At 40.1% G+C, this 27,377-nt stretch overlaps 2 protein-coding genes across 2 annotated transcripts in view; one reads left to right on the top strand and one right to left on the bottom strand.

The window, feature by feature from the left end:
* The window catches only part of snx19a (sorting nexin 19a), a 128,779-nt gene that overhangs the window by 17,435 nt on the left and 83,967 nt on the right, over positions 1-27,377 (bottom strand). The gene's annotated exons all lie outside the window — the stretch shown is intronic.
* bco2a (beta-carotene oxygenase 2a) lies at positions 1,925-15,535 on the top strand. The gene is made up of 12 exons (XM_049592764.1): positions 1,925-2,050; positions 3,911-4,064; positions 4,154-4,365; positions 4,799-4,914; positions 5,016-5,118; positions 6,138-6,266; positions 6,370-6,530; positions 6,643-6,810; positions 7,059-7,196; positions 9,199-9,381; positions 9,744-9,854; positions 14,926-15,535. Exons 1-12 carry the CDS (start codon positions 2,023-2,025, stop codon positions 15,040-15,042), a joined length of 1,620 nt encoding a protein of 539 aa, XP_049448721.1. The 5' UTR covers positions 1,925-2,022; the 3' UTR covers positions 15,043-15,535.

Raw genomic sequence — 27,377 nt, 5'->3', positions numbered from 1 at the left:
TGAGGCCATGCGGCAAGGTGAGTGTGCTTGCTGATCCTGTAAGTAGTGATGGGCAGATGAAGCTTTATGAAGCACTGAAGCTTTTCATCAAATTGGTTCACTCAAGGGCAAAGCTTCTTGATGCTTCATTTGCTCTACTAAGCCACCTACTGGACAAAAAAGCTATTACATTTAGTGGTTTGTATATATAGATCTGAATCACTTCCCGAACCAGTCACATGGTACAGCCGGCCAGCGAGGCTTCAGACGTCACCAATGACGTCACTCGTCTGAAACCACACAAGCCTCGATACGCGCATCGCGGAAACACTTCCTGGATTACTCGACACATGCTTCGAAGCCTCAGCACGGCAAGTCACATCACTACCTGTAAGTTCATTTAGCTCCTTTAACTTTAGCTTACATTGTAGTTATGCTATGCAGCGTGTGAAATAGAGTATGGTGAATGTGCTAGGAAAGGTAGTATCAGCCCTGCTTCTACCTGGAGCTCGCATGTACGGAGCCTGGGTTTGGTTGAAGGTGGCAGTGCTGTTTGGGCTGAGAAAGCCATGTGTAAGTAAGGTAAAGGAGGTTGTTGGGTTGGTGCGGGGTGGGGAGCAGTGAGACCTGGCATTAAGGGAGTGTCTCTGGGACGCTAGAGATCACTGTCTAGCCTCCTGGAGGTGTCGTGGGACCAACTAGACGAAACACTGGTGAAAGGAGGTTCCCACCCGATGACCCCAAAAACATGCTAGTTATCACTGCTCATTGGTTTGTATAGTTAAGCCTTGCGATATTAGCTTATCGTAGGGCTTAGGTTTTTCACTGAGTGTTGATCCTTTCTCTAGAGCACAAACTTCTTGTGTTTATTTGAACTCCTGGCACAAAAATTTGTCATTGGACAGCATCAATATAATTTTACCTAGCAATCATCACTGCATATCTGACAAAAATATCAAAGCAAGTAAGAAATTAATCATTTAATTGAACTGAATTTTTAGCTGTTTATTTTCTAGTTTTATAGCTTATGTCAAAAAAGCATATAATTTTATTTTAGGTAGCTACTTACTATTTAAAAAAAAATAAAAATAAAAAAGTAAACCATGACATAAATGGGTTTGCCTTTTTGAGGACACATATAGCAAATGGCACAAGTTTTAAATTAGGATAATTCTGTCTTTTACCATTCCTCTTTGAGGAAACTCCAAAACAAAGTCCATTCGACAACAGAAATTAACAAAATGACACAAAGATGATGTCACAAATTCCGCAAACACCAGAGGGACCTGCAGTGGAAACTTAAACACAGAAAAGAACCTAGAACCAAAAGTGAGTCGAGCTGAACCGTGCCATGGGAACAAGGCATAACAGGATGAACCTTCGCTTCCAGTTCTAGTTCTGTTCTCAGATGAAGTTTGCCTTCAGGGTATTCAGAGTACCAAAAGTGAAGGTAGAGCTGTCTCAAACGTGGTTACACAATTCTTCTTGCATGCTCACAAACATCATTTGTTATGCTCACACTTTTGTCTTCCCTTGTGCTCTAATCTAATAAACATTGCACACACAATCCAATAACCCCAGCACACAAATCTAATAATCACTGTGCTCCCAAAAGTTGACCTGAGTAGCACTCAGATTTGTTTTGTCTTGTCCTGTCTTGTATGTTTTTATGTATTTTTGAACTTTAACTGTCTACATTTACACTCTCAATACACTTTATATATATATATATATATATATATATATATATATATATATATATATATTTAAATACAACACATCTGCAAATCTGATTACACACATGCATATTGAGACAGACCACAGTTACACAACTCCACATACATCTGCACATGTTTTGCTATAGTGGCTCCTATAGGCGCAGCCCGAATGTTTTGCATAGTACCCGTATGCATCGGTGTCTGGACTACATCCCGGGTTACGTAAGAGCACTACCACACGCTTTTCTCGTGGTGCGCACTTTATGGTCCAGCAGGACACAGATGCAGAGAGCAGCAGTCGTATCCATCCACATTAAGCGCTAACATGTCTCCCATGAAGCTCGACGCGTCAGGTAGGTTAAATCCTAATGTATTTTGTGCGTGTTTATTGTGCGGAGAAAAGAGAGGGGTTATTCACCTGCTGATGGTTTCAGAGCGCAGTTATTGCAGGCAGCGCTGGTGTATGTTAAAACCAACACTTGAGACGCACTTTACACCGCGACCAGACCTTATTTTGCATGTTAACATTTATTGAAACATTTTACTGTGGAGTTTTCTGATCTGACTGTTGCTGTAGGCTACAGTTGGCAGCTCGATGATGTGCAGCGCAGGCTGCGGAGCACGCACTGGCAGGACAGAGTGTTCTTCGCACAGTAACTCCGTCCTATCATGTTTCATTGCCACAGGCTGCAGGACTTTAGAAATACAGACCCCATTGCTGCGTCAACATTGCTTACAAGTCAATTTTGTATTAAAAACAGACCGTAATCACAATGCATACAGCCGATGTGTACATGCAATATATGCAGACAGCGCCCATATCATACCTGTCCCAGAGGTGTGTTTCTACACGTGGTTGATTAGGCTACATAACTGACTCAGATTGTTGAAAAATGACACGCAGCATGTGTAAATTTAATATTCTAAGTCGCATTATTAATCACCACTTATCAAAAGTGATATTTCTTCCCACATCTCCCCTTAATGATGGTGTTTAATGACAGAGATGCCACATATTGGCGCTGTGCTGAGATATTCCTCTCCAAACATGTTTTAAGATATAAAGAAATACTCTCCCTTTACTTGTAATTATTTTTTTCCACAAAAAGCAAAATCTTGTAAAAAGTAGATCTCCTGTTTCTTCCTCATTGAAAACACAGAATATTTATTTGCAAATGTTTTTAAAAAGTTTAACTGCTGGACAAGAGATGTCTTTTACATGGTAAAGGGAAGGGACAACTAGGCACTATTTTAGGTAGAGGGGGCGGGGCACTTCATGCTATGTCAATGGGTTTTTAAATAATTTAAATACTTCACCAGCAGCCTTTTTTATCAGTGGTTTCTTTGTTTCATACTATAGTGCTTTTAAGAACAGATTGTGCTTTTCTGAATATTTTTAATACATCTTTTATCTTGAAAATAGAATGAACAGAGTGACCTTTTGATTGAATTCAAGTCCAATTTAACTTCTGACTGACTCTACCCTCAGTCTGTTTGCCCTCAGAGGATTCAGACTGCCACTCCCCATCTGTTTCAGGACCGCAAATGTTCTTTCATTTTAGTCCAAATATCAACAATCATAAATCAGAGAGGTGACACTGGTATCTGCCACAGGGAATGATCCTTCAGAGTTCTGTGTCAGAAGTTGTTCAGGAAGTTTGTCAGACAAACATTGCAGCGAAGCCAAACAACAAAGGCACTGTGACCTTGTTATTTCTTGCAATGCAACATGCTGCATGATTCCTGCTGTGTGTGTCAGCCAAAGTAGGAGCGGTTTTCATGTTCCCATGTCAGCTAGGGCAGAGTGTCCCTGCTATGTAAATGCAGCATGTTATATATCTGTAGTGTCCAGACATTTCACTGACACTGACCTTTGAGACATTTAAAAAAAAAAAAAAAAAAAAAAGAAACATATCAGCAGGACAGTTAAGTTACCAGACGGGCACAGAATGCGTGAAGTTAAAGTTCAGATAGTTATCTAATTCTCAGTTTGTTTGTTCAGCAGAGTGGTTGAAACAAGATAAACTTGTTTGCAGAGTGCAGTCAACGCATCATGTATTATCCACACAGACAAAATCTTGGTTGCTGTTCTGAAAGTTTTCCAATGAGTGCAATTTTCAGTTGACATAGTAGGTTGTTGCCTGATAATTTGGCAGTCAAAAGATGCCATCTCCATATTGTCCTTCTGTACATGGCCATCACCACCACCTCAGCCTTGACGGGACTGGAGTCAATCGAACCTCTGGTGCGCTCTGTCGAAGAGACCCCGGAGCCAATCTCTGCTAAAGTAGAAGGCACTATTCCCACCTGGATCAATGGCAACTTCCTCCGCAACGGGCCGGGGAAGTTTGAGTTTGGAAACACACAGTGAGTTGGAAACACCTCAGCACAATTCCACACAACACAGAGTTTCCAAATAGATGTGATCAAGCCTTTATGTTTGTTTTCCATCACAGCTACAACCACTGGTTTGACGGGATGGCCATGCTACACCGTTTCCACATCAACCAAGGTCAGGTGACATACATGAGCCGGTTCCTGAAAAGTGACGCCTATTTGATGAACAGTGAGAAGAACCGCATCATGATGTCAGAATTTGGGACCCTGGCAATGCCCGACCCCTGTAAAAACTTCTTCCTGCGCTTCCTGTCTCGCTTTGAGATGATAAGTGAGTAGGCAGAACACAAAGGAGCGGAGTGTGAATGGATAATGTATGACAAAGTAGACATGACAATCAACTGTATTTGATTTGTGGATTCATAGCACAACAATTTTGCCGTATAAATGAAACAAAGACCAGCTTTATTACTTAGAAAGGAGCTCAAGAGCCAGTGGAAAATCTAGAGCAGTTCAGATGTGTGTGGCAGCACTGCTTTGCCTAAATATGTATTGAGGTCAGGGGTGGAGCCTCTCTGTGTACACCAAGGTTACATAATGACGTGCAACTGCGGGGGACCAAAAAGGGACATTTACCACGTGTTTCACATTCCAGCTGCAGTGTAACCACAAGCAGCAAGAAGTTCTGTGAGATATCAGTTCAAGGGGGAACACTTTTATTCTTTTAAAAGGCCTCAATAATCCTGTGGTTTTTTTGGTTACAGAGCCCACAGACAATGCAAGTGTGAGCTTTGTGAAATACAAGGGAGACTACTACGTCAGCACGGAGACAAACTTTATGCACAGAGTGAACCCAGAGAACCTTGAAACGCTGCAACAGGTACCATCAAGATCGTCATGGTGCAATAGATGTCAGTATTATCTGTCTTCTGCCTTAGTTTTATCAGCCATAGTCATCATCATGTCTTTTATGTTTTGTAGGTAGACTGGAGCAAGTTCATTGCTGTTAATGGAGCCACTGCTCACCCACACTATGACCCTGACGGTACCACCTACAATATGGGCAACTCCTATGGAGCCAAAGGTTAGTACCATCATCCACAAGACCAACATTAAAAAAGTATTTCACCAGTAGCACACCCAGAAATTTTTCATTGAGGTGGCCAAATAGCGCCGCTGAAATTGCTATGCCAGTTGTTCCCTCATCAAGATTTAGCTTAATTTGGAGCATTATTTAGCCACCTTCCCGAAAAGCTATGCAGGTATGGTTGGTACCATTGGATGCCACAGCCTCTTAAATACAGTATTATTGGCTTCCAATTATTTTTGCCAGAGGGGCCAGCAATTGGGGGCACTCCTGTATGTCACTGCTGAAAAGATGGTCTTTCTATAAAAGTCTATGCAGAAAAAAAGAGCAAATACGTTTGAAATTGGTGCCTCATGAACAGAGAAACGGAGAAAAGGGACAGTGGTGTTTGCTTTTACCCCAGAGGGTGATGTAATGTGGGCTGCTTGTTCAAAAACAATATGGTGATCAGCCAGTGACAAACAATCTCAAACACAGTTAAATGGTAAACTTATGTTTCTAAAACAATGTAGGCAAGAAGTAGGGAACCCAGTAACAGAATACACTGCTTAGTTTTATGGTTTGATGTCGTATTTTCTGCCTTTATTTTCACAATACAGGAAACCATTATGGCAACCACTTCCTGTTCACTAACTCTCGTATTACAGCTAAACAGTGCACTTAAATATGTTTCTGAAGACATTTTAGGTGGGAATTGGGCAAAACAGTCACAAAATTTTGCTTTGTATTCGAGAAAGAGACAGAAAGAAGGGTGGGGCTAATACTCCCTGTGTGTAGTGGCGGGCAAATGAAAATGCAAACTACAGCCTGTAGTTCAAGCAACAGCCCTATCTGGACGCTGGTGAAATGGAGGAAAGTTTGAAGTATTTAATTCCCATATATTACCCACATTGTTATGATACAAGGCTGGTTGAACATAAGTAAACTGTCCCTTCAAGGTTTATATAAATCAACAGCAGTATGATCTGTTTCACATCCTCCTTTATATTAAAAACTTACTATCCCGGCTATTCCAGGAGCCCTGTACAACATCATCAGAGTCCCTCCTGAGAAGAAAGATGCCACAGAAACCCTTGAGGGAGCCAAAGTACTCTGCTCTATCGTGCCTGTAGACAAATCCCATCCCTCCTACTACCACAGCTTTGGTAAGCCAGCACTTGTCTATATATTATTCATGAGTGGTGTCTGAATCATTCACGCTGCTGCCTTTGGATACAAAGCCCAATAACACCCCTCTCCTGCTTCCAGCCATGTCTGAGAACTACATAGTGTTTATTGAGCAGCCAATCAAGATGGACCTGCTGAAGATAGTCACATGCAATCTGAGGGGGAAGGCTTTGAACGAAGGCATCTACTGGGATCCCAAGCTGGAGACTGTCTTCCATGTCATTAACAAGCATACAGGCGAGGTGAGATGTGACTGTGATGGTTTAGTTACATCTAATGTAGGAAATTGGATGGAAATTTCGGTGAGGGATCGGGGATCCACCTGCTAATCTAATTGTGTATTCTGTACCGCAGGTAAGTGCAGTGAAGTACCATGCCAAAGCCATGGCCACCTTCCATCAGATCAACGCCTTTGAGGAAGGTGGATTCTTGATGATTGATCTGTGCTGCCAGGACGACGGCGAAGCCATCAACAACTACCTCCTCCAGAACTTACGCAAGTCGGGAGAAGCATTAGATGAGGTCAGTATATATATATATATGATATATATACTCAGTATATAACATGAGTAACCACTCTCTCCTTCATCAAATCCAGCCTGAGAAAGCCTACACTGTTAGATATCGTTGGTGCTAACTACTTTAGGAAGAAAACTTTTTCGGGTCGTCTACTGTCTCTCCACAGTTATAGATGTTTATCACGTTTTCAAGTGTACGGTTGCAAAAAGAGACATAAAGACACTAAAATTCCTGCATCGTGTCATTCCCAGGTGTACAACACGTTGAGCAGGCCATTGCCGAGGCGTTTTGTTCTGCCCCTTAACGTGAACCATGACACCCCAGCAAACCAGAACCTGAACAAGCGGTCCTCCAGTACGGCAACGTGTGTCAAACTCAGCAAAGAGAAGGTGAGTTGTAAAGGACAAGCTCTTAAGTATAAATTTCTACATTTACATTCCCTATTTAGCAGAAAGACAGCAGGCAGTGTTCAGAAATATGTTCTGCTCATATTGTGCTGCACAAAACACATTAGACTTTTCAAAATTTATTATGACAAGGACATTAAGATATTATCATTTGTTGTAGAATAGGACAAATCTCCCTACCTACATGTCATGAGGTAACCTCTAAATATGCAACGGTAATGGGATTGTTAAATATGTATAAAATTAGAAAACAAAGCACTTCAAATCTTCATATCCCTCTAACTGTTTTCTACAATGATTGACTTTTAATAATTGCATCACGTGTGTCTGTGTAGGAGCCTGAATGAATACTCTGTGAAGTATCAGATGACATGGTTTCATCAATGTTATCATAGCTTTTTGGTACACAGCGGCTACCGTTGTTGCAATACGTGTTTGAAACAGTGTGGCGCTAGAGTGCGCCATCTGTTTGAATTCAATATATGATTTCAACGTTAGATGGGAGAAATTCCTACACACTGTGGCCTTAAAGGTGAGAAGCAGAATTTGGAAATCGGTGCGATATTTAACAGGAAGCCGGTGAAGCTGCCGATATGATCTTTGGAGGGGACTCTGGTAATGATACGGGCGGCTGAATTCTGGACCAATTTGAGTTTATGGAGACACTTAAGACCAAAGAGGACAGAATAGCAATAATCAATGCAGGATGTAACCAAAGAATGAACGAGGATAGCCGTGCTCTGAGGTGCAAGTGACAGGCAAAGAAGACTAATATTTAATAACAGAATAAATTAAAATATTATTTAAAATACATGAAGCTGTAAACAATAAAACAGTATAAACCAACCAGTTCTCGTGCCCAGGTTGTTAAATACCAATTTTTTTGTCACGTCTGATAGCGACACACAGGACACCCTTTAGCATGTCCATTGTAACAAGTGTTGTGAAACAGTTGCGGTTAGGTTTAGACAGCAAGTACTTAGGTTTAGAAGAAAAAATCATGCTTTGGGATGAAATAAGTACCTTTCTTATGTAACAGGATGTAAAGATGTCACGATTGATGTCAGTGCTCAACAGTCATACATAGTTATGTAACGTTAGGTTAAAACAACAGTGACTTTTGGTTTGGAACTCCAACTGTCATCTCCTGAGTGCAAGCCCAGTTTTTCTCCCCTCTTTCCACCCTACACTGACTTCCTTGCTCTTTGTATGACCTAAGTTGCTCTCAACATTAAGTACTGCTGTGGATGGGTTTATATTGGAGTTAGCTGAAGGCCGGGGGGATGCCTAGGAATGAGAACACTTTGTATGAACATGTTGTTGATTGGCTGATGAGTGGGTTGCATACGAATTGAAATAATATAACCAGTGCATATATTATATCTAATGTATGGCACGTGGACAACTTGTAATGATAAATTATGACGTATAGATGAAAGCCATTGACCTAGAACCTGGCCTGAGGGGAGAAACTCGTCCTCATCTTCTCTGTTTTGGCGTTGAGCCCTCATCGTGGTGTGAGTGTCTTGTGGGGTTGAGAGTTGGCATTGGATGATGCGTTCAGCAGACCACACCACAGGGTTTGCAGGGTCAGGAAGTCCCAAAACTGCTCCTCCCAAACTAAGCACAGATGCTGTCTGTCAGGATGCTCTCTACAGTGCAGGTATTCGAACCTATAAAACCTTGAGAGGCAGCCTGAAGTCCCTAAGGTGTTGGAGGTGGTAGTGACACTGACGAGCTGTCTTCACTAAGCTCCTGATGTGAGATGACCGTGATAAATCCTCTGTGATGCAGACACTGAGGCATCTGAAGCTGCCAAACCCTCTCCAACGGGGTCTGGTTTATCTTCATAACAAATTTACATCATCAAAATTCCTATTCACAAGAACCACTGAGGCTAATGTGCCGTGAACTCGTGGAGGGCCACAGTAAAAACTGCTGATTATAAGTGACAATAGAGAGTTGATCCGCTCTTTGTCAACAGGTGTTCTGCCAACACGAGGATCTCCATGGAGATGACCTCTACGAGTACGGTGGCCTGGAGTTCCCTCAGATCAACTATGGTAAATATAACACACAGCCATACCGTTATTTCTACGGCTGTGGCTTCAGACACCTGGTGGGAGACTCTCTGCTCAAGATGGACCTGAAGGACAAGTCGCTCAAGGTTGGTGTGTGTGTGTGTGTGTGTGTGTGTGTGTGTGTGTGTGTGTGTGTGTGTGTGTGTGTACTTCCTGGGACAATGATTGTATTTACATTCTATTGTCCTCTCTTTATGGAAAAACAGCCCATAGCTGACACTGCTATATTGTAAGTTAAACATACATATGCAAGAATCTTGATCAATAACCTAACAATTCACCCACCCTACAAAGTGAGGTAGAATTCAGCACTCACATTGTAGGTTAACTGAAGTCTAAATTATCCAAGTATAATAATCTACACTAACTAAGAGTAAGTATAAGTCAGAAGTAAAGGTAAAATACTGAAACACTAAGCTTCTGTTTTTGAATGTGTGTGTGTCCTCAGGTCTGGTACCAGAAGGGTTTCTTCCCGTCAGAGCCCGTGTTTGTGCCGTCACCTGATGCAGTCGAGGAGGACGATGGTGTCATCCTCTCTGTGGTTCTCACACCCTCACAGGTACGACTCTCGCTGCGTTTTTATTAGTAGTTCCACTTCCCCTATTCACTTTCCCTTGACCTTTGGTATTATGTAACAGGTTAAGTCACACAGAGGCCACTTGGAGGGCAAGAGCGAGGGATTGTACACTTTCAGCCCACACTATCATGTATCGACTGCCAGTTGTCGGCTTAGTGCTATACTGCTTTTCAGAAATCATTAGAAGTACTGCAGGCTCATCTCAGTAAGTCAAAGGCATCTTCTGCTGATTGGCGATTAGCTGAAACTTCTGTTTGCGATCTGTATCATCATTATTGTAAGTATTATTGATATGGATTTATGATATCATTTTTATTTTTGGAAATAAAAAGATCATACAAGCTGAAAAGTACAGCAATCTACATGAATAATAACTGCAATTAGTTATACAAGATTTTCAGAAAAATATCAAGCTATCAGTGAGATTTTCTTTAACTATCTGCTGAGACGAAAGAACCCATACATGTAAGTCTAGTAGACGTACATGTGTAAGATACATTAGAAAAACTTCAACTGAAAAGCAAGACAGATAGTGAATGTATGTATTGATTAATTTACATTTGAATTAATCTTTTTCTTCGGTGTTCAGTAACCAGAGTTTTGCGCATAATACTGCCGCCTAACCATGGATGTGTCTTCTTGCATGAAATGCATAACTGCAATGCTTAGTTGGTGAAATACATCTTAGGGCTGAATCCAAATGTTCGGATTTTACCACACTTGAAGACTCACAGACTTTGTGGGCATGATCCCGGGAAGTCTGGGAGTGCTTAGGGCTGTCCAAATCCACAATTCATCCAGTCCACAAGGGGCCTCGACCTCCTTCTTCTTTGCAACACAGATGTGATGTTGTGTTTTTTTTTTCAATTGTCCAAAAAAAAAAAAACTTATGAAAGTGTAAAATATCTAGTCAATTCAATTCAATTTCATTTATAAAGCCCAATATCACAAATCACAATTTGCCTCAGGGGGCTTTACAGCATACTGCATCCCTCTGTCCTTACTGATAGTTAGGCCTATTAAAATGCTACTTGAATTTTGTAGGCCAGAAATAATATTCAAGTATATGCTGTAGAGGGACTGAGAATGCATTTTGCAATTGCAGCATATCAGGCTGTGCCGTAAAATAGGCTAAAAATATGGCCAAAAAACACAAAAGAAGGATTCTAATGTAAGTAATGCTCAGTTTATTGAGTTATAGTCCTGTCCTTATTTACAAACATTTCTGTTTTTGAGCATGTGTAGCCTGTTATATAAAGATGTATTAATAGCCTATATTCTTGTTTCTTGTCACAAAAAAGGCTTTACATGGGATTTATAACCTGAGTAAAACAGTCTTGAGGGCTGTCTATCAGCTGCTTGCAGTCTCTGCCCTCGCAGCCTTTACGCGATGATGACAAATGAGTCACACTACGTACAACTGAAGTCCGCGAGGGCTCAGTCTGCAGGTCCAGAGGGTGGACATTTGGATTCAGCCTTGGAATGGCCGACGTTGTTGACCCACCCCCTCAGCCCTATGAGGTTTGAGCTCACCAATGTGACTTCAGTTTTTTAGACAAATGGAATTACACTTCAGATGGTGGTGGGGATTTCCCTGATGGCCGAGGGGAAGTCATTGAGGGCATGTTGAACGGCTAATGAGACACATCTGTTTCTTACAGATTTATAGGAATTGTAGAAGAGCCCATGTGATGAGAACTGAAGTATTGTGTCAAAGCTTAGTAGTAAAAGTGCTGGCTATTCTGGAGTTAAGCCAGTGTTATAATATTCCACTTTATATTTAACAGTTCAATCAATCAATCAATCAATCAATCAATTTTATTTATAAAGCCCAATATCACAAATCACAATTTGCCTCACAGGGCTTTACAGCATACGACATCCCTCTGTCCTTATGACCCTCACAGCGGATAAGGAAAAACTCCCCAAAAAAAACCCTTTAACGGGGAAAAGTTGAATAGAGGTTTTTTTTTTTTACACTGAACAAAAATATAAATGCAACACTCCCATTTTTCACAGGTTTAAGATTAAGAGCTAGGACCTTTTAATGCGCTCAATAGATATATTACTCTCAAATTTTGGTCAGAGATTTGTTAAAGTGTGTATCAGTGAAATAATCCATCCCCCTTACAGGTGTGGGATATCAAGATGCTGATCAAACAGCATCATTACTCCACAGGTGTGCCTTGGGATGGCTATAATAAAAGGCCACTCTAAAATGTGCAGTTTGATACTGACACAGCACAATGCCGCAGATGTCAGTAGTTTTGAGGGAGCGTGTCATTGGCATGCAGACTGCAGGAATGTCCACCAGAGCTGTTGTCTGAAACCGGAATGTCTATTCCACTACCATAATACATCAATGTCATTTCTTTTAATTTGGCAGGATATCCAACCGGCCTCACAACCACATATTTTGGTATCAGTGAGAACCATTACAGCAGCTGTTAGGGTGGCTAGTCTCAGACGATCTTACAGGTGAAGACGCAGGGTGTGTAGGTCCTGAGCTGGTGTGGCCACATGTGGTCTGAAGTTGTGAGGCTGGTTGGATGTCCTGCCAAATTCACAGAAGCGACATCTGAGACAGAGAATTCACAGGCAACAGCTCTGGAGGACATTCCAGCATGCCAATGGCACGCGTGGTCATGTGAGCAAACTGCACATTGTAGAGTGATGTGATTGTGACCAGCTCACGGGCACATCTGTGTAGTGCCGATGCGGTTTAATAAGCATCTTGATACGCCACACCTGTCAGATGGATGGGTTATCTTGGAAAGGAGGAGAGCTCACTAACACAGATTTTAACGACTTCTCGAACAAAATCTGAAAAGAATAAATCTATTGAATGCAAAAAACTCCCAGATTTTTAACTTAAATGTATGAAAGACAGGAGCAAAAACAAAAGTGTTGGGTTTAAATTTTTGTTCAGTACAGTTTTAGTTACCACCAGGCAGCAGGCTTGTAAATCAACCTGAGCTCGGATCACTTTCTCTTTGAAGTCTGCAATTAACGGGACACATAATCCATCATAAATATTCATTCAGAGATGAAATATTCATAGTTGAATTAACACAAAATTAATTTGGGTAGTTTATAATTTTGAACCACAAACAAACAAGCAAAAACTTTCTAAAGCACAGAAGCATAAAGGCAGAAAATATTTTCTGGACATGTTGGTGGTGTCAATAACAGTGTGTGGTTTAGCTGTGCAGAGAGAGATAGGATTACTATTACACACACACAAACACACACATATATATATATATTAATAAATTATGATATATTAAGATTTCTGACCGTGGGTTTTGTTTGATACTGGTACAGGAACAAATGCTTGGTTTGTGACTAATGTGTAAACTTGAATGTGAATTACAAAGTTTGTACATCTGCAAGATAACTGCAGCAGATGAGTTAGTTCTTCATAATACAAACTCTTAATTGAAATTCACTTAAATCCTAAATTTAATTTTTAGAGGCATGTAGGAGAGTGTGAGCCACCTCAAGGTGTTGTTGTGCTCCTTTCTGGGAGCATGTCCGGCTTCAGATAGTGCTACAATGTCTTATTAACCTCCTCTCCTAACTACACCGTTTCTGTAACCCACATCAAGTTGTAAATTAATTCATGTAGCACCTTTCCAGAGCAGCCGTCACAAATAAAAGACAACAAGTAAATAAAAGACAAAGCTATACAGACGTAAAATGCAGAAATAATAAGAATTAAAACTAAAACTGTGTGGTGATCAGCAGCTGTTTGATACAGTCTGTTGGGAAATATGGCAAATTAAATTTCCTAAATTGCTTTTTTAAAAATCATTTATTTATGCATCCTTTCTTTTTTGGATAAAGAGCCACATGTTTATGAACGGTCCATTTTAATCACCTCATGGAGCCTCTTGTCTCAAACACAAATTATTTAAAAAGATGTTTTGCAGGGCCGTGATCACCTACTTAATATTATGGGGGGCATTTCCAGTCAACATCTTTAGTAAAATCTCACCAGTTTTGAGAAACTTAACAGCTACACTGACCATTTAAAGCATTTTGAAACAGAAATCTTAGATGAGGAGTTCTTTAAGTTTTAATGGCTGGGTGACTGAGGGCTGTACAGGGAAAGTGCACTATACTGTGACTTCTTTTCACTTAGATCTTTATTAAAACAATTTCAGTGGCATTGACATGTCGGTTATAACAGCATAATATAATAATAAAATAGCTTAAAAATAATAAGAGCTAACAAAATAAAAACTGCTTGGGTAAATACATTTTTACAGCCTTACGGATCAGTGTATCTTTTAATTATTATTCCAGTCCAGCGTCTTTTTGAGTCTTGTATAGAGTCCATTTCTCCCATTTTCTCTCTAGTTGTGCTTCTTGTAGTCTCAGTATGTGTCAGTTTCTCCATTACAATGATTTCTTCCACAGTTGTTAGCCAGTTCCTTCCCCTAGTTCCTGGTGATTGCTTTCTTGCTCGCTACTATATTTAGGTCTAATATCTGTCATCAGCAACATTTTCTTCAGAAAATTTACATCGATTAAGCCTGTACCTCATATCCTAGCATGTGCCTTAGCTCTTTACAGACCATTTATCTAAAATACCGTTATTTTCTCACATTTCAAAAAAACATGAGAGTGGTCTACATCAAAAGACCCACACTCTCGCCAACATTTCTGGCATAATGTGACCTTTTAATGACATCATATACTCATTTGTCTCTTTTTTTTATGAGCTTTTTAATTACAATTTAATTCTAATCAGTCTGATTTAATGGCAACACACATACTGAGTCTTGCAGTGATGATTTTATACCTATATTATAATATTAACAACATATTTACAATTATGATTTTTGTCTAGTCATTTAATTAACTTGTATATTACTAAATTTGATGATTCAATTTTATGATGTATGGATACATTGCTGCTTGTTTTTTTAACTGTGTCTTGTAAGGTGTCTTGAGTGCTCTGAAAGGCACCTATAAATAAAATGCATTATTAGTAATACATTTTTAAGACATATTTGACCACTTTTCTTTTCTCTTCTTTCCTCTCCAGGATAAAGCAACATTCCTCCTAGTTCTGGATGCAAAGACATTTAAAGAGCTGGGAAGAGCCAACGTGCCTGTTAACATGGCGTACGGCTTCCACGGTACCTTTGGCGCCTCTGTGTAAACATGTATCTGTGACATTCAAAGTGTTTCTTAAATGATAATAATACAAATGCTACCAAATCAGTGTTAATCATTATAACCACCATATTCCTGAATGTACTGAGTTACTGCTGCTCTATATAAAGGCAGATGTAGTATTGATCATTATAACCACTACTGCTCATGGTACTGAAGTGGGTTACTGTGCACTACAATATAAATATATAATCTAAACTGGCTTGTTGTTTGCAGCAACATCCAGCAGTAATGGGTGTGATTAAACACACATGTACTCATGTTATTATCATTAATTACATTCCTTTTGTATCAACATGAAAGTGGTACGCAGGAGTGGGGTCTTGAGTTATTATACTGTGAAATGAAACCTGCAATGTTGGGTTGCATGATGCTCTGATCCAACAGAGCTCCCAAGTGCCAAGTTACGTTTACTGTAACACTTTATTTTGTATGCTCTTTCTCACTGATTTTTATACAATTTATACACTGTTTGCCAATAAAATGTTACATGTATTTACAAAGTTGTGGGTTGTTTGTGCGTCCTACACACACAGAATGTGATAATGTTCAGAGCTAGCTCACATTTAAAAACAGCATTCATTCAGGGGTTAGGGGTCACAGGGGTGCTGGAGCCTATCCCAGCTGACACTGGGTGAGAGGCAGGGTACACCTTGGACAGGTCGCCAGACTATCACAGGGCTAAAAACAGCATTATATAGCTTTACTACTTATATTGCATGCAGAAAATAAATAGCAACATATTGAGTTTCAAAGCTGCAGATAGCTCTAGATGGCAAATCACATTTTTCTGCTATTTTAAACACTAAAACTTATGTTTTGTTTAATATCTGTAAAAGTCTAATTCAGCAGCATATGAAGCCAAAGTGATCAACATGACTCGGGATGTAACTTCTCACTTCTTCTCACTTCCCTCGCTGTTTGACACTGAATTACAACGCTCTCAAACTACTATTCTTTTCTCAACAATCTACACAAAAAAGGCTAGTTAAATCCAATTTTGCACTCTTTTTAAGTCAGCAGAACATTTGGTTTTCATTATCATCATTGTCAGAGGTCGAGAGTGGTATTTAAAACTCACTCGAGGAATTGTTCTGTTTCACAACAATTTATCCACAGAAAGCCTTGAAATGGGCTCTGCAGCAGAGGATAAATCACACCAATATCTGTATAGCACACATGGAAATAGCATAGGTATTTAATTTTACTCGACAGTTCTTTTTGCGAAATGTCTCGAAGTGTCTCCATGAACGTATTCTGATTTTGAGCTATAAATACATGTATTATTATTATTTAGAAGGTTCTAAAATAATAGTTAATACAGCAGGCTATAAAAATAAAACTGGTGCTTGAATATGGTCTCCTCAGTCTTCACAGAAATTTTAATTACAAACACAAGGCCAAACACAAGGTGTAATTATTATCAATAGTAATCATGTGGTGCAGGGTCTATAAACTACTGCACTGGGTGGAGAATATCACCTGAGGATATGACATCATTTTAAGACCATATGACTAACCAGCAGACTGATGCAAATACAAAAAAACAAAACAGATACAAAAGTTGATTTCTTTAAACTAACCTGTGAAACAGTATCAGTGGTGCAGTGGAGGGTATGTGAAGGTATACGGGGTACATCCACCTCTTTGTCTGTCCATTTACAGTAAACCCACCTATCAGCCAAAAGCCATTAGAATATAAAGGAGAGTAAACACATCTCCTGGCTATCTACCTAGCAGTACGCCCACCTCATCGACTACCACTACACCACTGCCAAACAGCAAAACCTGTGTTAAATGGCTGCGGCTGAGGTGTTTTGTCTGCTCTAACAAGTCCACACATCAACCACTAGAGGTCAGCACAAGATGCAGTTTCAGCTGTCTCCAGAAACATACCATGAAACTGCAGAGTCAGGAGCTGAACTCACTCCCTGAGCAGGAATTGTTAATAAAAACGTCAAGGAAAGAAAAAAAAAATAGGGTGGAAAGAAAAAGCACGAAGCTTTGTCTTTAGTGCAACTGGACAAGAGAACGTCCTTGAGTTTGTAAGTAACGACAATGCAGCTTCTGCCTTCAGTGACTGTGTTGCACTCTGCATTGTAAACCTGGTGAACAGCAGTCCATTCTGCTTTCAGCTGCATGATTGTGAATCTTAACGGATCCACTTTCTGGCTCACACAACAGTTTTAACAAAGGGGTGAGGCAGGAGCAACGTCTCTGAAGGAGGCGGGCTCAACATGGGCACACTGCCTATAAGAGGAATCAAACCTGTGACTCTGTCACAATTGGACCGTCTGTAACCGCCAGCCAACCCTGCCACTTGAAAAAATGTACTGCAAACATCGGAGGAGCCCGGCATTGAACCTCAGAGGAGTTATTTCCAAGTCTGTGACCTTAACGACTGCATTTATAGGACACGTGAGACAGAGTGAAAAAACCAAACACAAGTTGCATGAAAAAAAAAATGCTGTTCATGAGTGAACTGGGAAAAGAAAAAATAAGAGAGCACCTTGAGTAAAAAGCAAAAAATAAATAACAGGAGCTGGAACAGATCAAAACTGAAACAATGGATTAAAGCAGAAAACTAACTGCGGCTTCCCAATTCACTGTTTCAGCTGCGTGTGTGGCCGGAGAACAGATGCGCATTTCCATAGAGGAGTGAACAAAAGGGAAGAAAAAAACCCCTCTCTGTGTGTTCCCGACAGCCGGTTAAAGCAACAGGACCCAAACTCTTAGGAGGAAACCTCTAAATCTAACAGTTGTTTTCTGGCCAATTTAAGTTTTGATGTTTTGGGGTTGCTATAGAACATGCATTATTAATGGTGACAACTACATGTGGGAGAGCAGATGTTACATTATGTTAGAACAATGGTGATTTCTAAAAATCTAAAAACAATAATTGTCTAACACTTGTTTTCTTTGTCTGAAACTTTCAACGAGTGGCCACACTTACTCCTGGCTTCTGAGTGTGTGTTATTCTCTACAGGTAAGCTGTTCAAATAATACATAGGTATACTAATACACTCTGTATAACCAACAGAAGGAATGTAGCACGACAAGACAAAATAGAGCCATCAAAAATAATTACCATGATAAAACAGAGATTTGACGTGATTTTACATTGATCCACTTCGGTTAGTGCAGCTCATTGAACAAGAATCCACCAGCTGCTTCTTTTGATTTAGAGAAGTGCTGACAGATATCTCGCCTGTAGCAAATCTGGAAGCAAACAAATCCCTGTTATTACCAATTCAAAGTAGGCTGTTTTCTTTAATGACATATAAACTAAGAGATCTGCATTTGTTTCTCGACAAGTGTTAGAGAAAAACCTGAATTGGAGCTGCATCGTTTGTGTTGCAGCTGAACTCAGTTTGGTCAGAACCAGTATAAACATGTACCAGCAGTGTGTGAACAATCATTTTCATATTGATCACTCATCGTTGGTTTAATGTTCTTATTTAGCACAGACTGACTGCTCGACAGGGAGTGGCTCTGTGGAAGCAGTTCTGTAACGTCTATTGAAGCAGTCAGCCGTGTCTCAGGTCAGGAATTGTGATTTTCTAGCAGGATGGTAGTTTGTGATCAGCTGTGGCATAAGAATTTATTTTTAGCTTGTTTCTCATTTGTGATATGAATAGCTCTGAGAGCCGCTGCTGTTTGTGTAAATTCAAGAGATGTTTGAAGTCAGACACCACTGACAACATCTGTGCCGCCGCCGACACCAGAACCCTCTGAAGACATATATTAAATGTCTGGAGGAACGAATTAAACTTTTAATAGTGGTGTATTATTTACAGTAGTCGTTGCTGAAACAGTTAGCTAACAGACAGAGAACCTCAACTATTAATACATGTAGTTATTGAGCATGTACGACTCACTGAATTGTATACCTCTGAGCTAACAGCAGCCACTTGGGGGCTTATTGACATTTGCTGCCATCAAATGGTGTCACGCTTACCGTGTTCACAAGAACCCACATGAACAAAACCTCCTGTGGTGTTCAGTGGACTTTTTCTAAGTGCTTAGAGTTTACAAGTTGTAATGTGTTTGCTGGCATTTTCAGAAATGACAGAGGCCATGGGAGTTTATATAAAACTTCAATTAAACGCCTCGTCCCTTTTACTAGCCCGGTGTGGCTACACATTTTGACAAATAAAGGCCTGTCTCAATTAGAGGCCTGGTCTGGTTGCCAAGCAGTTCATTTTGGAAGAAGTTCTCTGGATGTATAAAACCACTTGAGTTTGACTTTTGTCAGTATGAAGATGCTACATATTGTTAGCTCGGTTAGATTCTCCATAATTCAATTGTTCAGTTCATTTTACTAAAACCACGAGCACCAAAGGATACTGCACTCAGATTTACCACCATGGTACACAAGAGAGACGGAAAAAAACAACGTCTAAAGCGGTCATGAAGTCAAATTATGTGTCAATTACCCTGTAAGTTATTCATATTCCTTTAATCCGTAAGGGTCCTCAGATCAAATGAATGGGTTTTTCATTAAAAACAATCCAAGTTATAAGTATTGTTTTAACAGGATAAAGTGGTGTTGAGTTGGTATGCCGGGTGCCAGTATCCTAGGGTGCTGTAAAGCGAGTGTCACAACTCTCGCTCTTCCTGATGAGCTGTCTCTCGGAGCAAGATTAAATGAATGATTCATTATTGATATGTCATCTGAAGCCTCATTTTTACATAAGTAATATTCATACTGGTTTGAATAAACAATTTGATTGTATTTCCCGATGTTTACTGAGCAACAGTTTTGTATGAAAGTTCAGTGATTTCAGCAAATAATAGTCCCGGCTTTAATGGGCAGTTTTAAGATATTGTAATTTTAGTCCGATGGAGTTTTTCTTCATAATTTTAAATGTCTAAGGGAGAAGGTGATATTCCCAATGGCTTTATCTTTTTCCTTTGTCATTTTGCCTTTGCATTTCCTGTATAACTTTGCTCACTCGCACTGATCAAAGTTCTATTTGAAGGCAGCAGTATAACAATCTTGCAATGTGATCACTCCTGTCGCGATACAGCAATGTGCAACTTACAACAAATGTTGGCCAGGGGTGTAAAGTGGAGGAGCAATGGCTACTTCCATACTTCCTATCAGCCTACTCCCGGCCCCCCTGCTCAGACCACACCTATCTTTGATCTTGGCTTTCCTTTAGATCTCAGCTACACCTCTCTTAAGTTTAGTGACTGCATCTTACACGGTTGCAATGCCATCATGCTGACAAAATCTGTTCCCAAACAGACATACAACTCAAAATGGCTTCTGTGGTAGTTCTTGACTCAGCTGGTGCCACCAGGACCACCTTTTTGCCATGATGACACACACAGACTCACAAGATGAAAACAATAGACTCGTTCGAGATGAACTGTGCCTCGCCTGGAAAGAGCAGGCGGCTGCAGCAGGGGGAGGCGACAGAAAGCTGTTGCCTACTCAAACAGTTTCCCGACACTTTCCAGCAGCCTTCAGTCTGTACAGGAAGTCCCAGAAACACTCACATCCTGTTAGATCTGATTCTGATTTATTAAAATGTTATCAGACCCACCAATCATATTGTTCTCAGTCTCCAATTGTTTCAATTCTGATCGAGTCACCTAATAAAATGCCACACAGGTGATCTGTGACTTCTGTTCATAGTTCAGCTTTCACTTTACCTGTATTTTAATGTACATCAGCATCATATCAGTTTGCTGCTGTCTATAAATCAACTCAGAAGACCTGCCCCCCTCAAACTACATAAATAAATTAAAAACACGAGTCTCATAATCAAACAAAGAGGAAACAAACAAAACAAGACAACAGCTTTCATTAAAGATCAGATATAGTCAGGGCCTCACATCCCACTGACCACAAGTCTTTGTGTTGCTAAATACATCAATAGGCTGATAAAACAGTCCAGTGTTAATATACAATAGACTATGTATGGTTTATGATCTGTGATATAACTATTAAACGTCACCATCAGTCACACAGCATGTTTTCTGTTTACAGACTAAACCTTCAATCAGACAAAATCAAACTCTTTTTAATTCAAATGAAAAGTTTATATAAAACGTCATATAGTTGAGTCAACATCTAAACCAATCAGCTGTTAGATCGGGTGAGAGCCAGGTGTTTGCAATCATGCCCTGGGTTTTTCAGTTGGTAGAGAGCAAAACTGTCCGCCTCTCTCGAACTCTTGATTTTAGGAGAATATCGTTGTCCACTTTTGCATGATGTCAGAGCAAGTCGGGATGAAGTCAGGCACAAATCTAACCGGCATGCATTGTATGGTGATCAGTGGTAATCAGTTGCGTGCAGGCCGGACTCCAATCGCCTCTGCTAAGGCTTCAGCCAACACCTTTTCAGTCCTGTTTTGTCTCCTTATGTTTTTTGATTTTTTTTATGCTAAAAAACATTAACTTAATGTTTATTTATTGTCTTTCTACCAGTGCATTTGAGTTTTATAAGATGGAAAATAACTGAAATAAACTAAACTAATTACCAAGTAGGTTTATCAACACCTTTCACATTACACACAGTCATAGGATCCATTGTTAATATAAAAATATTGATTAGAGCACCTTTAACTACATGGACTTACAATAGTCATCCACTACAGTAGTTCATGAGTGGTGTCCATGCAGCATTGTTAGCACAGTCACTCAGTCTTTACTAAACCAGAAACTGACAAGATAATATAATAAACAGAACCTACTGTAAATATATGTTCATTTTATGAAGTAAAAATGATATGTTTCTTATTATGAACAAACACCTTTGAATATTTTATTGATGGTCATGGATGAAAACTGTCCCAAGATAATAAATACAATTAATCTGTTGGGTAAAATATTTTTATTTAAATCTCAAACAAAGAAAAAATTTAATTAAAGTTTCCTGAAAAATACATTGCAGTGTCAATTTCCTATGGAAAAATGTATTGCTACAAACAATTGTTAAGAAGCACATGAAATGGAAATGGAAAAGTGGAACTATACAGAATTATAATTACACTCTACCTGTCATATAAACTTAATTTATTTGTTTGATTAACTTAACGATCTGAATTATTGATTTGATCCTATTAACTTTCATATGTCTTTTCTTTTACCCACTTTGGTCTGTGTAACTTTTGCTTTGTTTCTCTTTGTGAAATCATATTGTCATGCCATGTTGTCATCTGTGCTTTGTGTATTATTATTTGCCAGTAATTTTTTTTTTTTTTTTTAAAAAGTAAAAATAATATGAAACCATATTTGTGGGGAAAAGCAGGCCATGTGGCAGATCTGGCCTCCACCAAAATGATTTAACCTTCTCCTTGTAATTAGATATACATCAAACCTGAGCTACCCTCAGTCTGTTACTAAAATATAAAAATGATAAATACAGGTATGAAATAAAGTTACATGTGATTGACAGAGACGAGCTGTGATACAAAAAAGTTGTACAACAGCTCGTTAACTCTCTGAGTAAAGTGAGGGACGTCAGTGAAGCAGTCAGTAGTCTGTCAGAGAGGTCTAATCAGTCAAAGTGAAAACACCTGTGTGGCTGCACCACGGGTGTGCCGACAATCTGATGTGCATGCAACGATCTAAATATAAAACACATTTAAACGGGGTGAAAAAATGACCTTAATTAAGCACATAAAATCAAGTCGTGCCTCATTCTGAAGGTGATGCTGAAAAAAAACTGCAGCTTCACTTAAACAGAAGTGATTGTGTTTCACAGACAGAAAATTAAACTGCAATATTTATAACAACAACAGCATTGTTCTTTGCTACTGGCAAGTAAAGGCAACACCTCTCTGATTACTTTGTATTTAAAACATCATCCACTGTTCTTTTTTCACAGCTTTCAGTTGTCTTGTTGTCTGTTGGCAGATGTTAGCCATGACTGTAACCTAGCTTCACCAGAGGCTGTGTTCAGTGTTCAGTGAGCACAGGTGTAAATAATAACATGATGGATGAAGTCCATTTAGCAGCTTCAGTTTCAGGTACCTGGTATTGTTCATGCTGGCTCGCTGTCACACTGTCATGGCTCATCGGGACACTTGAATGGAACAGAACCGTTATTAATGTCACCTGTGCTTTTCCTGTTATGACAAGTGAAAACATCCGCTCTGAATAAGGCGTTCCTCTGTAAGTGTGGGTATCATACTGTAGCAGGCCAGGAATACAGTGAAGCTTTGTCTATATTAATAAATTCAAATGTCAGCATCACTACCCCCCGAACACATTTTAAAAGAGTAGACATTTACAGTGTTTATATTTCCATCAGTCGAGAGCCAGGTTAGCCGTTTCCCCCTGCTTCCAGTCTTCATGAAACTAAACTAAGCTAAGCTAAGGTAATCACCTCCCAGCTCTAGCTTAGGACTTAAAGACAGAAGTGAGACTGGTATGGATCTTCCAACCTGTTCTCATCCCCAGGTCGTCAAATACAGTGATGCAAGAGACACCCTTTAGCATATATGTGATGCACAGCTGAAACACATTGTAACATGTGAATAACAATCACAGTTAGTTATAGGCAACAAAACTATTTGATTGGATTTAGAAGAAGTGCTTACGTAACTTTAGGTTAAAACAACGTTGACTTTTGGTTTCACATGCAACACAAACACTCCTAGAGGAAAATTTTGCTGTCCACAGCAGTCTTTTTCTTTGTCTCATCAGGAATAAATGAGCTTCCTGTTTGGAGATTACTAAATTCTGATCTGTTTCTCCTAAACCCCCATTTAGGAGAAATGAGGAGCAAAAGCATAAATCAGCTGGAGTTCTTTTGCTGTGCTCATAAGCTTCTCAGCGGTTTCTCAACTCCGACAACAGAAAAAATACACAGAGTTAACACTTGAATTTGATCACTAAGACAAATTTCCGAAATTGTGCAGCCTCATTTATAAACAACTCAAGTTTTCTTTTGGATCTCGCTGTTATCTGAAGAGCTGATTATTTCAGACAATTAAAGATGACTGCTGGAAAGACAGCATTTTAAATCTTAGAAAATTAAAATAAATTAGATCAGGCTGAGACAAGAGGAAGGCTGTTTCTCTGGAGCAGAATTTAAGAAATGTGAGACAATGGTCAAAATCTTACATTGTTGTTTTACTGAGCTCAATTATGTTGAAGAAAAAATCGTCTGGACAAAGAAGACATCTTATTTTGAATTTTGCTTTCTTCTGGGGTGGTGTCCTGAGAAAAGACCCGTCCAACTCCTGCCCTACTCTGACTTTCTCGCTCTTTACCCGGTTGCTCTCAGCAGTAATGCCACCAGGGGCGTTGTAAAGGGGGGAAGAAGGACTGATTACCCATGGCCCCAGTGGGAGAGAGGGCCTTGAAAAGCCTGAAATGAGAAGTTAAGTTTTGTTTGCAATTTTTAATCTATTTATTTTTATTTTATTTAGTAATTAGAAACATAACTAAATCAAAAGTGGCCGAATAATAATCAACTGTATTCATATAGCACCTTTCATACAAGAAATGCGAGAGTGCTTCACATGATATTAGAAATAATGGACATAAAACACAAGCAAGGCAATTTAATATAAAAGGACATTTAAAACAGTTTAAAACATGGATTAACTGATTCATGAATTCATAGAGGTGTAAAACTATAAATCATAAAATCAAGTACGATTTTAAAAGAGTTGCAGCAGCGTGAGGCGTAAACAGAAAGAGTTTCAGACCTGTATCAGGAAAGTCAGAGCTAGTTAAAGGCTGAACAGATATGTTTTTAGCTTTCTTTTAAAAATAATTAGCGAGCTAGCTTCCCTGATAGGTAGTGTGCTCTATAGCTTTGGGGCATAATTGACAAAGGCTGCATCTCTGATCCTCAATAAATCAGATGAAAGACTGAACTTTGTATAAAAGAAACAGTGGAAGCTTTCTGAGGCGCCTCCCACCCCTGAATGACGCAAAATGGTTTCGCCCACTGTTGTACTAGGATTTGTAAACGAAGCTAAAGCTGAGTGAGTGACTGCTTTTACTACTGGAGCATCAACGTACACTGTCTCACCAAAAAAAGAAAAGAAAGACAGGAAATTGACTTGTAAAAAAATATCCATAATGTGCATAAGAGAGACATAGATCAAGGGAGGAGGGACGGGGATCCACAGAGACTGCTTATGCATAGGGCCCAGAATTTAGCACTGCACCCCTGATAGCTGCAGGCAGGGGTTTACAATATTAAAAGCCCGGTGTGTCTCAAAAAGACGTTAAAAGGTGCCTTTGGAGTCGATATCGCACCTCAAGGGGCGTGACACAGTGTCTGTATTTGACAGCATGTGGATGAGACTGTTATGGATCCTCTCTATCTCTGAGCGAAAAAGGTATTTCTCTAAATGTCAGAGAGAGCAGTCATCCTTACACTATAGTCTGACCATCACTGTTGAAACTCTAATCAAAACCAAGGTGACTCTTTGCAGTGTTGGTGACCAGCTTGCAGGTTTTAAAAGACGCAAAATGCAAGTAAGACATTTGATACTATCAATCTTCTGACTGCAGGAGACAGGACATCAAAACATTGGAGTTTTTTTCCTGACAGGTAAAAATTATGTCCAACTTCCCCGACAGATTTGTTTTGAGATCCACAGCATGTTAACAACTGTACGATGTGTTTTAAATATACTGCAGCCCTCCTTCAAGTAACATCAGACTGCTAAAACAGAGTCAAGTTTTTCCCTTCTGTTTCTCTTTTGTGCGCTGCATTCTCGTGATAATCATGTACACGTGAGGAATCCTATTTCCTATTTCCACTCTACACCAGCCTGTTTTCGGTTAGTTCATTACTACAGTCGCTGTATGTGTGTGTGTCTGTGTGTGTGCGTGTGTGATCATTTTTCAAAATCGAGAGCATCGCTTGACCTCAAAGCACTGTCAGTCAGGGTGGCACGTTCCCCTGGCACACATACTGTAAAGACTCACACTCACACATATATCCACACACTAAATCCCTGCTGCAGTCTCCTCGATACATGCAGCCTGATTCACGTTAACCCATAAAACATGTCTGACATATTAATCAGGTCTGCATGTGGGGGTAGCTCTACTATTGCACTGCTGTTAGGGAGAAGGCTCTCATTGGGCCATCTTACGCATCCTAGTGGCCAATAAGAGAAGGCTGAATCTCTCCTCTCCTAGCAACAAGACTCCTTTTCTCTGAGCGGTGCAATCAGCAAACTGACACCCATAATTTTACAATATGAATAATTTCAACTTAACAGCTTTGCTGCAGAAGCAGGGCAACACACGTTTATCCTTCCCCACATCACTCGCAGATCTCTGTTCTCTGTCCCCCCGTTTTTCTCCCTCTCCCTCCTCCTCTCCATCTTGGCTGCAGCTCTGTCTCCAAGTGCATTCAGGCCGCTCCTGTCTTACCATCTTAAAGGAACAGCCCTGCATATTTAACTTTTTTTTTTCCCCTCCGTTCAGGGGCATTGTGGGTAATGGTCTGTACTTGTTGACCTCACAGTGCTGAATGGCGGGGCCTCTCTCAGGAGGGAGAAGGAATACCTTGGCAGAGAGCTATCATTTCCCCGAGACACTACCAGCCCCTCTGCTCCGAGCTTCTCTCTCTGCCCAGATGTTACACTCGCAGCTCGGCTTGTTTAGCAGCAGTTTAAAAAGCAGAAAAAAGAAGGGTGGAAATTTGAAGATATAGTATTCTTCTAATGTAGAAATGTCCTCTCAGGCTGAAAATTTAGCTTGTTTAAAGGTTTGTTGCAATCTTAAAAGACTCGGTTGTGGCTCTCGCGCAGCACCTGTTGCCAGGCTACAGGCGGCGGTGCACGTGCACATGGCTGTCCGACCCCTGACCCTGAGTGCATTCCTGTCCTTGCCCCTCTGGGAGTCGGGGAGTGCAGAGCACATGTTACATGTCTGCACAGCAGTCTGAGACAACCAGAAATACGCTGAATTTTTCGGCTATCGTGTTGCTCGTGGTGAGCTCAGGTACGGGGTCACAGTTTGCTCTGCTTCGTTTTGTGAGCTGCTGAGCAAACTCACTCTGGATATTTAAATAGGGTAGGACGCTGCGGGATTGGATATCTCAAGAGAAATGCCTGCACGCAAGCCTCTGTCTCATGGCTGTGTGAAATTTGACATGTAGCAATTGTAGCAACAGCCTGACCTTACACTTCTAGACTTCTGAAATTTAGCAGAACAATATCTCATGGTCATTATAGGTCAATTGGGGTGGCATGCAGAAAGCGTCTGGCAGGTTGAGAAGCAGATAATTAACTACCCACATGACCTCCTGTCCTTTTCGGCATCTTCCGTCCAGTCTCTGAATTGTCTAACAGCATGAACAAAAGCCCCCACAAAGCTCATTTAGCCCAG

This window comes from Epinephelus fuscoguttatus, linkage group LG12 (genome assembly GCF_011397635.1).
Source record: "Epinephelus fuscoguttatus linkage group LG12, E.fuscoguttatus.final_Chr_v1".
NCBI classification, from domain to species: Eukaryota; Metazoa; Chordata; class Actinopteri; order Perciformes; family Serranidae; genus Epinephelus; species Epinephelus fuscoguttatus.
This window is presented reverse-complemented; position numbering and strand designations above follow the sequence as displayed.